The 14231-nt window shown below is 41.5% G+C and overlaps 1 protein-coding gene across 1 annotated transcript in view; it reads left to right on the forward strand.

Moving 5' to 3' along the window:
- Nucleotides 1-14231, forward strand: part of PLB1 (phospholipase B1) — a 99916-nt gene that overhangs the window by 32220 nt on the left and 53465 nt on the right. The window contains exons 25-37 of the mRNA XM_054397056.1: nucleotides 816-881; nucleotides 1553-1650; nucleotides 3724-3805; nucleotides 4465-4569; nucleotides 5423-5518; nucleotides 6007-6078; nucleotides 6707-6766; nucleotides 7167-7227; nucleotides 7944-8002; nucleotides 9761-9828; nucleotides 10010-10053; nucleotides 11250-11358; nucleotides 13681-13732. Coding sequence (XP_054253031.1) covers nucleotides 816-881; nucleotides 1553-1650; nucleotides 3724-3805; nucleotides 4465-4569; nucleotides 5423-5518; nucleotides 6007-6078; nucleotides 6707-6766; nucleotides 7167-7227; nucleotides 7944-8002; nucleotides 9761-9828; nucleotides 10010-10053; nucleotides 11250-11358; nucleotides 13681-13732 — 972 coding nt within the window. The remainder of the gene's footprint in view (nucleotides 1-815; nucleotides 882-1552; nucleotides 1651-3723; nucleotides 3806-4464; nucleotides 4570-5422; nucleotides 5519-6006; nucleotides 6079-6706; nucleotides 6767-7166; nucleotides 7228-7943; nucleotides 8003-9760; nucleotides 9829-10009; nucleotides 10054-11249; nucleotides 11359-13680; nucleotides 13733-14231) is intronic.

Raw genomic sequence — 14231 nt, forward strand, 5'->3', positions numbered from 1 at the left:
AGTGGGGGTGGCAAAGAGATAGCATGTCTAAGACGCTACACCTAAGATCACAGGTGACACTACCTGTATGTTGCAAAGCTACAAACAGTGCTAACCACAGTGTTCTTCCTGAGCTGTGTTTTAGGAGATAAATTAGGGAACTAAGCTTTGTAGAGTAGGCCAGTGGGGCTCTCAATGAACTTCTGGTTGAAATGAAATTAAAAGAAAATAAGTCTGAAAATAAGGCAGGTATTTCTCATAGGAAGTTCATCTGACTGTTGATTAGTTCCACAAGTGAAGAAATAAAAGCTGGGTTACTTGAAACAAACTCAAGGGTTTAAACTACCCAAATGGAACAGGAGAATTTCACCACTGAGAGGCAACTATATGAATTGACTTCATTCCCAGATAAAAGACTAAGCTTTGCCAGTTACTATTTGTGGCAGGTAAGGAACATATGGGAGGCTTGTTGCTAATATTCCATACAGCAGAAACAAACTTAGGTTCAGACAAAGTGACCTCGCCCAAAGATTGTCCCTGTTAGGGAGGCAGTTATAAAACCAAGCAAGCCTGAGATGGAGGATGCTGTGATATTTGATAATGCCCCCTGAATTTGCTCCCTCACTTGTATCCAGTGGCTGCAAGAGCTTTTCTTGCAAGTGACACAGCTGTGACAGGGAAGAAGAAAAGCAGAGACAGGACAGCTTTGCCTAAGACTCTCTTACTCTTGACCCATGAGTCAGAAACATGTATGCTGCTATGAAAGACTCTAGCTAGTCACTGCAGTGCCTGCTTGAGTAAATTGAAAATAGAATTCATCCCTCTTGCTTCAACAGGTACACTTCTCTCCTGAAAATTACACCTACAATATACAGATAGCTTTGGACATACTTCACAGAGAGGTAAACCAAACTTCTCTAGTATGTGGGTGGGGGGATCACATTCTGTTTGTAAAGCAGTCACTGATTATTGATGAAGAATTTCTTTCCTTGCTTTCATCTGTGGAGCATTGCTGTATGCAGAGATGCTTACTTGCAGGAAAATCTTTGTGAGAGGCAGGAAGGGCTGGAGCATTATTTTATTGAGGGAATAAAGACGTGCTCAGAGCTAGCTGATGTGCTGTGGACAAAGCACTGTAACAAATGTGAAGAAACATGTGGTACTCAATGGCTAGAAAATGTTTTGCTCATTCATTACACTGCAAATAAGTTGTTGGTTTTTTGGTCATCATCGAAAGAGAGATTCTGATATTCCAAATGAGGACGAGCATGATGAGAGTACTCAAAGACTTAGATGTCTGAGCTGCATGGAGACCTGTAACGACTTGTCTGGACGTTTTCGAAGCCATCTTTTTCAGCATTTAAAATAGAACTAGGCAGAGCAGACAGGTGCTGTAATTTAGTATGGTGCGTGGGGGGAGGGATTAATTATTGAGAAAGTCCTTTGAACACCTCTCTTATAAAAAATGCATGCTGCCTGAATCAGCAGGCTGCACCTGATGTCTGCTGTGGCTGCGTAGGGGCAAGGACTGCACTCTGTTCTTCAGCTATGGGATTGTTTATTCTCTTGGCAGGTTCCACGTGCGTTTGTGAACCTGGTGACAATTCTTCCCATAGTAAACCTCCAGGAGCTGCACACATCACAAAATACCTGCCCAAAGCTGCTTATGAGGTTTGATAATGATTTATGTTACAGCTCTCACTGCTGCTTGCAGAAGGCTGCAAGGTCTTCTTGGGAACCCTTTTTTTCTTAACAGAAAACATTCTTGTATTTCAGACCACCAAACACCTTCCCCTGTGTATGCATATATACCCACACATTGACTTCAACACAGCATTTAGAAATGCCTGTCTGTCTGTCTGTCACTTTCTCTGCATTTGAGCCCTGCTGTTACCTTTTTATGGAGGTGACATTTTAACGACTCATCCCTTACACTGACTGGAGTTCAAGACAGGGCAGAAATATTGGTCAGCTTGTACACTCTTTGGTGAAGACAGAGAAGAGATTAAGACACAAGGTTTTCTTAGTTGATCACATTAACTAGATATATTTACAGATTCTGCAGTCTTAAAACTCCCTCTTGCTTCTGTAGTTTCCAATCTCTGTAATTTCATTGCTGATTGTTACATTAGTTTCTCAAGTAGAGGTCTGGGATGTTTACTCATGCTACCTTTTGCCTTGTGGCTCAACAATCCTCCCAGGTCAGCATGCATCTGCCACTGAGGTGGCAGGTTTGTGTCTCAGTCAGCTTCTAGTGACTCAAGCAGGGACCAACATGTCCCCTCAGACTTTCTTCTGGCAGGACTTGCTTGGTTTCAGAAAAGCAAATCTCTGCTTCTCTGAATAGATGGACGGAGTAACCCTGTTCTGTGAAACAAGCAGCTATTGAAGGTGGTTTTTACAGGAGGAACATAGATGTAACCCTCTCACTCTAAGGTCTCTCTGATGGCTGTCAGTGGAAAACTAGCTTTTAAAGTCAACTGATGGGTTTTTTGCTAATCAGTTGTAGTTTTTCTTTGTAACAAAGTTACTGGCTAGAATACATGTGTATCTCAAGAGCTTAATCATTGGACAAGGATAGTTAGTGAAGTCTTTTTGATTAATCTCAAGATACCTGTAACCTCCTCCCATCATTTCTGGTGCCATGCTGAATTTAACATTTGCTTGTCTGGTATCAAGCCTGGGTTACAGGGCACTGAGCACTCCTTGTATGGGATAATAAATGCCATGCTACTGAATTGAAAAAGGACCTGAAGGAGGCTTTTGATCTTGTCAGCTTGTCTTTTTGTTTCTGAGAGTAGCAAATAACCTAGCAATAGGTCTCCTTTAATTTTGCCTTGCTTGTGTTATTGAAACACTTCTGAAAGCACAGTTTAGATTTGTGTTGCCTTTCATTTGGATGTGCTATAAATGTAAAATCCTGTTATTTGTTTTCCATTAACACAAGCTTGGAGGTGGCAGGGATCTGTGTATACTGCATCTCTATAGGAGGTATTTCTCTAAGACCTCTCTCAGAGATGCTTCACTGTGATCTTGACAGGATTTTTTTTAAAAGTTCTTTTTGTCATTAGGATTTGTCAAGTAATGACAATTCCATGCCTAGGAAGAGGGTGCATCAGAAGAAAAGATTCATGTGCTAAAGGATGAAACTTTCAGAGAGAGATAAAGGTTACCAACATGGGGTCACAGAAACTTTAAATGGCTAAGGTTGGAATGTCTCTATAGTGATAAAGATTCCAGCATCAGCCTTTCTGTCTGTTTTGGTGCTCTACCATCCTCCATGTGTAATATCCTGCACCTTGTGATCCTCCTCTTCTCTTGTGCTTTCTGCTTTTTCTTAAACAGGGGTTCATAGAGGTACCACCGACTTGGCTGACAGGCTTAGCTGTGTCCTGTCATTGGTTCTTTGAAGCTGGATGGAACTGGCTGTATCCACCACAGGCAGCCCTGGCCTCTCCTCTCAGGGGTCATTCCTGCTGCCAAAACCTTGCCATGGGCATCAAGTATGGTTTTTGTTTGCACGGAGGCTTTTCCTTACTTTATGTTCATGAATTTATCCCTACAAATGTGTTTCTGCTCAAGAATCAGAGCTGTATAGAAACTCAGACCTGAGAGCTAATGTTCCCATTGAGCTGCCTTTCAGAGAAATCACTCTCAGAAGAGCTTTTAACCCTGCAGCTTGTATGCTCGTGAATGGGGGATAAAAAGAGTTGCAGTTTTCAGCACCATGCTCTCATCCCACAGGTTGCTGTGTCCTTGTGTAATAAATCCTAAGAACAATTCCAATGAGCTGAAGAAGTTGGTCTACTTTAACAGAATGTATCAGGTAAGGCATGTGGCATCTGTTACAGGCTTGATCTCCATCCTGTGGTTGATTAAGGGACCATGGAGGGTCTAATATTTGGAGGTGGGGGACAGCTCACACTCATTTAATGACATATTCGTAGTTGTGAAGTTTATTTTGGTTTTTTTTTAATAAAAAAGGTGAGGGGGAGCTGGGAGTAGGTTAAAGAGCATTTTTATAGTTCCGATTCACTGTAAAACAACAAAGCAGATAAGAAGAAAATTTGTTAAAGAGCCATAGAAAGGAGTATGTCAGACAGTCAGCAGTTTTGTTGATAACTTATCTTGTTGCAGGTCACAGATTAAGTCAGAGAACAGAATAACTTGAGAATAAACTTTGAGAATAAATGCTTTGATGGTTCTGGAAGAACGTATTTCTGACAGAAAATCTAATTACTGAGGAGGTTGCCTGCCCATGTCAGTTAGGCTCTCCAGGCTGACTCTCGACAAAAAACCAGGATGCTGTCTTGAAAAGACAGCTGCTCTGCCTGCCTGGTGTGAGATGGAAGCCATGGCTAAGTCTGGGGTCCTGTACAAAGGGAGGGGAGGGGGAACCTCTGGGTGAGATTCCCAGCTGGACAGAGCTGCTTGATGTATTGAATGTAAAAGAAGGAATGCTGACAACATTTCTTGACTCCTTAGGAGAGAACCCGCCAGTTAGTGGAGAGCGGAAGGTATGACACTACAGATGATTTCACAGTGGTTATGCAACCATTTCTGATGAATGCACCCATCCCAAGGACAGAGGTAAGAAAACAAACAAAAAAAGCCCTGCATTAAATCCTGGTGCAATTCCATTCTCTTTTCAAAATTATTTTGTCTGTAAATGTGACCAGCAGTTCTATGGCCTAATAATTATTATATTCAGTTCAGTTAACATCTGATATTGCAGAAAACACTGATGGAATAAATTGAAGTTAATGGGCAACAGGAATATAGACCATGAAGTCGTGATTTGGGGTGCTGAGTTGACTCCACTGCAATCAAGCAACCATGTAGTACAAAGTTCCAAATGGGCGGTTGCCCAGGGAGGTGGTTGGTGCCCCATCCCTGGAGATATTCAGGATGAGGCTCAACAAGGCTCTGGGCAACCTGGTCTAGTTGAGGATGTCCCTGCTGACTGCAGGAGAGGTTGGACTAGATGACCTTCAGAGGTCCCTTCCAACCCAGACCATTCTATGATTCACCAGGGAGTGAAGAAGGTGCTTGCCTTTTATCCCCCATACATCATGAAGTCCCTTCCAGTACTTTGGTAAATGACTTTTAGTATGAAACCCACATACTGCAAAAGACTGTAATGTCTGAATCTCAGGGGAAATAAGGAATATAATCAGTATCTGTGCCCAAGTATTCTGTTCCAGAGTTTTAGTGGTCTGTATTTCTTATTACTTTGGAAATCCTCTATTAAAAAGCTTTAAAAAGCTTCTTCATTCCAAGTTCCTAGCATTCTCCTGCCTTGTTTAATTCTCTTGACCTTGGAGGCCTTTGCAGCTGCTTTAGTTTTAAGTCAGCTGGGCTATCTTTCTGGAAGAGACAGATCTCTATACACAGCTTGTTGCATATTTACTGCCTCTGTCACAACACCCATCTTTTTCTCTAGGAGGGGTTGCCAGACCGTTCCTATTTTGCCCCAGATTGTTTCCACTTCAGCCAGAAGTCACATTCCCAGGCTGCACGTGCTTTGTGGAACAACATGGTAAGATTTTTAGGGGTATATTTGTCACTCCTTGTCCCCTCACCTCCTGCCCTTGGCAGAAGACTCTGCCTCAGGGAGATACTAGCTGTATCTCCTCTGAAGCCTTATTTGTGTTTACAAAGGAAAAGAGTGATCATGTGAAAAAAGGTCACCTGAACTGTTAAACAAGTCATATCAAATCAGTAAATCTTAACTTGTGTTAAATATTGGGGTTGCTGAGCCTTCCCTTGGGGAGATGCTGCCTGCCTGACATGCTGATCATCAGGCCATGTTCATGCTGTATGGGAATTATCCTCTTCAGTACACAAATAAGTAGTGTGTGGAGGCAGCTGCCAGCATGGGTGCAGTGCATTGCAGTTGTCTTGCAGTGCATTGCAGTTGTCTTGCTGTGCTGCAGAGGTGTTTTCCAGTGGCTGGTAGCATGCCATTACCTGTTGCTCTCTGATGCTCATTCACTTTTTTTCTATGCACCTCCCCTTTTTCCCCAGCTGGAACCTTTAGGAGAGAAGACAGATAATCAGCAATTGGAAGATGAGATTGTTCTCAAATGTCCAAGTGAAGTAAGTTACAAGGGTGTCTGTATTTATGTGGAGGTGCTATGAGTGGCTGGGATTCCACCTGAGCCTTCCCAATTGCCTGGAGGGCTGTCTTGGTGAGGAGAGTCTGGCTTTTCCCCACACAGTTCATGACACTGCCACCAGCAGTAGTTTGAGTGCTCCCCCATGAGATGGAGGGCAAGGGCAGGAAGCTTCCTGACAGTCGCATGTCATGGTTAGCAGAGACAGAAGAAAAGGATCTTTGGCTTACCCAGTCAGGAACATCAAGTATCCAGACTGAATGACAGAGCTTCAGTGAGGGAAATGAAGCAATAATGGCAGCAGTCAGCACAGCTCTGCAGAGGTCTTTGGGTCTGTTCTTCAGTGGGACCACAAGCTTCTTGTTAATCACACACAGCAGGGCTCTGAGCATACTCTGTAAATTGTGGCCATGTAAAAAATGTTGTCCCAGGTTTCCACTGTTATTGTATGGATTTTTAAAATGCCATATCTTTTCTTTTTTAATCCCTGGAATTCATTTGCATCAAGCTGCTAATCATCTGCAGACATCTGAGAACTAAAGACTGGGGAATGAAAATTTCCTCATTTTCTTCTGATGCTTTGCATTGACTCATATTGCCTTGTTTTGTAGACTGAGCCATTCCTGAGGACATATAAGAACAGTAATTACACATACCCCAGCCGAACTCTAGTAAGTGTCAACATCACCATCCCACTGTTTCTCTGCTGCATCTGTTCCTGTATGGTAACCATATGAGTCATGCTCTGCACCACAGGTGAAATCAGTCTTTGGCCAAAGAAGTTTGGGAGGCTAAGTACATGGCATGGTATTGGAAAGCACTCCCTGAGTTAGGCAAAAAGTGCATCTAGAAACACCTGTAAGAACACATGCCCAGACAGCATGTTTATCAGTACAGGAGGCTACTCTAATCTGGGCAATACTGAATGTGACTATTGAATTGAGCAACTAAGACCTGTCTGGTTAAGTACATGCTAAACAGGCTCTGGTTTACCCACTTGGCCTCTAGAAGACTGTAATTACTGCTGACTGTATTTGCTAGCCAAATGCTATTCAGCTTTCTTCTCTTTAGAATTACGGAAGTCAGCTGCTATGTGAAGACAGGTCTCCATCCTTCCCTCCTGCAACTTCAGGTATCCTTGCCTGCTTTATGTTAAGAAGCTGAATTATCTTCAACTGTGCTTCAAAATGAGTTGGGTTTTTTTTCTGAAATGATTCCTGGACTGTGAAAATTACTACCCAGAAAAATGTCATGTTTTTCAGCAGCTGCTTAGTAATGCCATGCTCTTGCACATTCTGACTAACTCCACTTAACTCATTTTTAGTGAAGAACTTCCCAGTATCTCAGGATAAACCCTACATTTATGTGTTGCCATAGCCTTTAAGTGATGCCACCTAAATCTTGGGAAAGAAAACTTAAAATTGTGGGTTCATGCATGTTAGTCTAGGACATAGCTGTATTCAGTTTTTCAAATATCTTCATGTTGTTGTCTTCTTAGTCCTTCTTTCTGCCTTCTTACAGCTTTAATATGATGTTTGTGATTTGCCTGATCCTAAATTGTTTAACCTCCATCACGGTGCAGGATATTGTTGGCAGCTTGCTGCTATTTACTCCTTGCTCTTCTGTCTTTTCAGTAGCAACATTAGCCATTGAGACATTAAAAAATACGCAAATGCTACTGCTACAATTGCATGAGATGAGCTCTAAAAGCTCCTCTTTTATCATCTGGGTATTGCAAAAATATTGTATCTACACATCAGAATGAGCAATGCCATGTTTCCCATATACAGTGGTGAACAAGAATAGCTGCTTCCTGTTCCAGTTTAACTGTCTCTCTTTCCATTGCAGTGCATTCCCTAAGGCCAGCTGATGTGAAAACTATAGCAGCCCTCGGGGATTCTTTGACGGTAAGATGATAGTGTTTTTAATATTCTCTTGGTAAAACTACAAACATGTGCCTGCTCTAGTGAAGGGGAAAGAAGTGTTGTACCTAGCAGCAAAGATCTAATCATTCTTGGATGAGAATAGACATAGCAGCTGGAACAAGAAAGAAGGTGTCAGTTCATCAGCACTCTGTTCCCCCCACGCACATATTCACAGGCTTTTGAACTCAGACAAAAACACAGACGAAGCCTTTAAAGAGATGTTTAAACATCTGCTGAATTGGAGACAGAAGAGATCAGATGCTGTTGAAACTAATGGGACATAATACAAGCCTTGGGTTACTTTCAAAGTTTTTCTGAAGAGGAGCAGACTGGTGAACCTGTTCTTTTGACTCAGTTCTTTCAGCAACAGAGCATGACTAAGTGGGATAATGACATCTTATTCATTCTAGCATTAATGACATAAGGATGTGTAGGGGTGATAGCCCTCTGACTTTATCCATTTCAGAATATACTTAGTCTTTTTATTATGCCTATTTTAAGTTGTGGCTTATTTCCTTATTAAGGAGTAGTTCCTGCTGGCTATGCTTTCCTTTGGTAGCCTAGAAGTAACATGTCCCAAGATCCAGACATCCTCTTTTCCAATTATGTCTTTCTGCCTAGAGTTTTCATACTGGTCAAAGACTGAAATTCTACAGCCAGCTCAAAGGAAACATGAAACACTGGGCAGAAAGACATAACTGGAACATAGGTTTCTCTGAGTCCGAGCCTTGACAACAAAGATATTGTGTGTGCAAACCATGAAGTTTTTGCAACTCTCCAGCAGGCTTGTTGCTGAAACTCCTACATGCAAGAGGCTACTGAAAGAGAGGCATTTGAATGAAAGGCTGCAGTATTGACAAATAAAAGATATTCTGTGTATAGCTCTGGTTGCCATATTATAATATCCAGGACCCTGCAGATGTTTCTGTTTCTAAATGTAGTCTGTAGAGGCTGAGAACAAGATCTGCTGTCATGGAAAGCAGTGGTGCATTGCTGTCTCAGAGCTTCATGTGACCCATGCCTAGTTATGCTGAATAAATTCAATAAAGCTTATACATAGAAGAAAATGTAGGGTTGTGGTTTAATCTGAGGTAGTAACAAATAGTCTGTTTTTGTGCTGTTCTGAAGTACTACCCTGTACCTTAATTTTAGCATGAAACTACAGCAACATATCTGGCAGAGACTATGCTTCTGAACTCTGGTGGTGTTTCATGAGGGGGGGGTGCTTGCAAGCTTGCCTCTTTCTTCAGACTAAGTCTAGAGAGTGCTGTTGTTCTACTTCTCTCTTAGCACAATGCTTTTCAAATGGATATGAAGGTATTCTGGTGCTTCTTTCTGAAACATTTGTTTGTTTCTGTTGAGTTGATATGGCTGAGTTCTCATAATTAGCCAGTAAGGTTTTGTGTGTTTTGAGATGTTTTCATCATTCTCAGCCATGCAGCCATAAATTACTTACTCAGCTAATCTAGACCCATGAAAACAAAGCCTTTGTTCCATGGCTCCATCCTATATTTTGTGTGTCACATACAATGTCATGCTTGTAAATAATTATGAAAGGTACTCATGTTTCTTAATGCTTAATAATGTATATCTTCAGTAAGAAGGTTAGGGGAAAGCCAGATGCCTTTTAAAGCCTTTGAAGAGATGGTTTTGAAAGTAAATACAATTACGGTGTATGACTTCCTATTGCATTATTTATTGGGTTTTAACTTTGTTGAATTAATTCAAAACAATGTGTAGGCCGGTACCGCAATTGCCTCAGATAATCTCCTGGATTTGGACACGGAATACCGGGGACTGTCCTGGAGGTGAGTCTCCAGCCAAGGTGATGAAGAGATGTGTGTTCTCTCCTGTAGAGAATATTCTTCTCTTTCATGTGTTTTGGGGCTTTTGGGTGTCAGAAAGTTGATGTGCGGTAGGTTTTCACTTGGCTTGTTGTCTGTATCCGGCTAAGAGATGAGTGACTGGGATTCTTCTGTCTCATTTTAGTATTGGAGGAGATGCATCATTAGAGAATGTGACAACTCTACCGAGTAAGTAAATGCTTTGCTAAATCTAATTGGCAAGATTGAAGAGAGGGAATAGGCTGATTTCTGATATGTTTACAGAAAGCTCTTAAGCTGCTTTAGAGTAAGCAACAAGAAAAAACAATATTGTAAAACTAATGAATAAAAAGTTGGCTTCAGCAGTGAAGATGAGAAATGGACAGAAATTCCCTCCCTCTCTTTTCTCTCTTCCTTCACAGCTGCGTGGAGTGTTATTTCTAAATAAGATTGCTATATCCATACTTGTGCTGGAATTAACATTTGCCTTTACTATCTATTCCACTAGGGCTTTTTCCAAAACCAGATGTTTGCATACAGTAGACCTCTCTGGTAGATAAAACTGGCTACTCATACATGTAACCTAAAGGGAATAATTTTGACTTCACTGAAACATGCAACTTCTTGTAGCTCAGTCTATTGTTAATGTAAAACCACTTAAGATACAATTTGGATCAACTGTAATAATAAACTTCTCTCTGAAGAGGGCCAGTCCTTCCATGTGTTGCCCATTATGAATAGAACAGAACAAAAATATCATTAGAATAAGTAATTAATTCACTGGATGCTTCATTAAAATGTGGTCTTCAATAAAATGTGGTTAAACAGAGTATTTCAGATTAAAGTAGCATTTACAGTTTATACTATGACCATTGTCACAGCTGCTAATTACACTGTCGACTTCCTTTTGGAAACTGCTATGAAGGTAATGGGCAATGTGGTGGGATTTCATCAGAACCATGCATCTGAGGCTTTCTTCTTCATATTTGTCAGTAGTATGAGATTTTGCACAGCTGTGAAGCAGATTCATCCTCTAGCTGAAAACAAGCTCCTGCTGAGCTGAAGCCTCCTTCAGTGTCCTTCACAAAACCACCATCAAAAGACTGGATTTTGGGTTGGGCTTTAATCACTACAACACGACAGATAACTGCACACAGTAGTCCTCAGTTCTGCTCATCTTATCCAGTGGTGACAGTGCAGGACACAGCAAGTATTCTGCTCTCTAAGTCATTACCAGCTGGTGATCCCTATTGCTGCTGCTTGGTGGATACATCTAGTTGACTGGAGGCTGCAGCAGCTGTGCTGGGCTGTCAGAGCAGAGCTGTGACAGCGCTGGTGTGTGCTAGTTCCTGTAGACAGAGCTCAGATGTAGTCATTTTCCTTTTATTGCCATCTTTCTTTTTCAGACATCTTTCGAGAGTTCAGCGTTACACTTGTGGGGTACTCAACCGGCACCGGGAGCGAGAACGATGCAAATGCATTCCTTAACCAGGCAGTTCCTGGAGCACAGGCTGAGTATGTAGCTTTTTGGTTTACATTTGTAGACGATGGATACTACATCTAATTACCTTTCAACTGTCTCATGTGCTGTCACAACTTGCTCTGAACAGCAAAACGAAACCAGTCTAGTTAGAGTTGAAAATTGGCTCAAAGATGTTAAACGTATGGGCTTACTTCATAGATGAACTTTCAAATGAAGCCAGCAGCCCTCATTATGAAATCCACAAACAAGACGCTAGCAGAAACTGTTTGGTAGTAGTGGGTTTTACCTTTCATTTTCAACATCCACTCATTTATCTATTTATCTGTTAATAAATCTCTGAGAGCATGATATTTTCAGAAAATGAGCTTGTGGCGAATTGGCAAATTGGTACTAGGAGAAACACTAGATGAAATCTTCCTGAATTCTGGCCTGGAATGATGACGCAATCCAGAATTTTTCCTTCATCAGCCTGAAATACCCATTTTTCTGTGGTTCAGAGGACAAAAAAATGTTCACCAGCTAATGCTGGTATTTCAGAACCGCTCTCAATTTCAGGCACTAGTCTGGAAACTGCCTTTTAGAGGTCCAAAACTGGGTACTTCGACAACCTCACCAGCGTTTGGAAATCAAGTGTAAGAGTTTCTTCAAAACAAATCAGTGTCTGCTTTGATGAACTTTTTAGTGAACTTGATGGCAATGTAGCAATGCAGGTCTCATTCAGCAAAATGTTCCTAAGCCTATACTCATTCATTGCCGAAGAGCTTATGTGTGTGCTCGAGTTAAGGATAGACTTGAAGAGTGCTGTTGAAGCAGAGCCTTGCTAAGATCTCTGATGTCACGTGAAAAAAAAAAGGAGGTTAAGAATTTAAGGCTGAGAAGAGAAGAATCAGTGAGGGGAACTGTGACTACCTGTATTTTCCATTAGCAAACTGTTTCTGCTGATCCAAGAGCTGAATTTGGTGGAGATCACAACCAACCCACAGCAGGATGGTTGATTGCTGGTACTGCTTCGTTCACTGCACTGAACAACTGCCTTGGCTCAGGATGCATCAGAACTTCAGTGACTGCACGAGAAATTGAAGGGCTCACAGACTGCTAGCTCAAAAAGTGGTATTTTCCTCTGAATCAGTATTGAAGTCAAGACCCTAGCTTATAGGTTTCCAACAGAAGGAAATCATGACCACTTGTAATAGCTTTGGCATATAAATAAGTAGGTTATGACATTGAATAAGGGCAACAGTGGATAGTGTCTGATGGGACTCATTCCCCAGGAAATATTTTCACATTAGTGTTAGATCAGTATTCAGTTTGAGTGGTCAGAGATGTCTCCTACTCCTGAAGTCAACACAATGTTTTGAAGGAGAGCTAAGCTCTGGTTGCCATGTAAAGCAAGTGTCATGCTTATTAATGTCAGCTCGGGTGTTTCCAGAAATGATAGACAATAAAGTGTTTCTAACAAGAGCTCGAAGGCAGATGCAGCTTGTGTCATATTACAGAGCTGCCTGGAAGGCCAAATCTTTCCAAACACATTCACTTTTCTATGCATATTTGAGGATCAGCATGTCAGGGCACTCAAACAAGGCTGAAGTGTTCCACCTAGCTAACATGGTAGTTTACATACACACACATAGATAGATAGATAGATAGATAGATAGATAGATAGATAGATAGATAGATAGATAGATAGATAGATAGGTGTGTGTATACCCAAAAGAAAGTGCTCAGTCTGCCATTGGAAAACAGCAATTATGTCATCTTAACTTGTCTGAGTAAATTTACTTGGATCTTTACTTGGATCTTTAATTACCCTGGAAAGGCAGTGTGCACAGAGATCTTGAACTGAAAATTAAGTATTAGCTCTGGGTGCAGGCTACAGAAATGAGGGACATGTGTACAGAGAATCTTGAAACACTACAGCTTTGCAGGGGTATGAGCTGTGGGTACATGCACAAACATCACTCAGGAGGTCATCTGGGACTTGGGATTGCTTTGTTTTAGTCCATGAGGAACGGATTGATAGCAATCTAGTTCTAAATAGGTCATCTGACTACAAGCATGTTGCTCTGTCTGGGTTTTCAGCTGGTTTAGGTGCTAAGAGGACTGTAATAGAAGCTAAACTTATAGCTCTGGATTAATTACCAAACTTGAGTAAAATCAGTATTTGGATTAAATGTGATGTTGACTTTCCACAAAGATGTTAACATGTACTTTGATTATGGCAACAGGAGGATTGCTCTGTCTCACCATTCAGCTCTCCTGATACCTGACAACTTGAGTTAACACGTCTGTATATCATTAACATTGATCTTTCCATAATGGTGTTTCTTTCACTCACTAGATGTCCTTATTCACAGGCACTTACCAGCCCAAGCAAGAAATCTCCTGAGACTAATGAAAACTGATCCTGTAAGTTGTCTGGGACTCCTTAAGTCTTACAACATGAAAAGAAATAGATGTTGCATCACATGGTAGATCTACCTGCAGCGATAACCATGTGTATATCACAGCGTCAGAGATATTCAGGCTCATTATTTTCTTCTTTATTGCACAGAGAATTGACTTCGAGTGCTGACTGGAAGCTCATAACAGTCCATATTGGAGGCAACGATCTGTGCAACTATTGCAAGGACCCTGTGAGTAGTCAACCTGATTAACTTAAAACTGCAGTGGGACTGTGATGTCAGAGTGGAAACACAGTGAGGGGAATCCATGGGTCCTTCACAAGAGATGGCATGAGTTCTATGTGCTGCTGTATGTTTTGGTGGTAGCTGCTGGCAGTGTCCTGATAGAAAAACAGTTGCCAGCAAGTAGGATGGGTGTGTTCTTTCGGGCTTACTCCAGGGTAAGAGCCATTGTCTTTGCTATTGTCTTTTGATCATGAGCAAAACGTGGAAGGAAGAAAAGC

The sequence above is a fragment of the Indicator indicator genome, chromosome 2 (genome assembly GCF_027791375.1).
Source record: "Indicator indicator isolate 239-I01 chromosome 2, UM_Iind_1.1, whole genome shotgun sequence".
NCBI lineage: Eukaryota > Metazoa > Chordata > Aves > Piciformes > Indicatoridae > Indicator > Indicator indicator.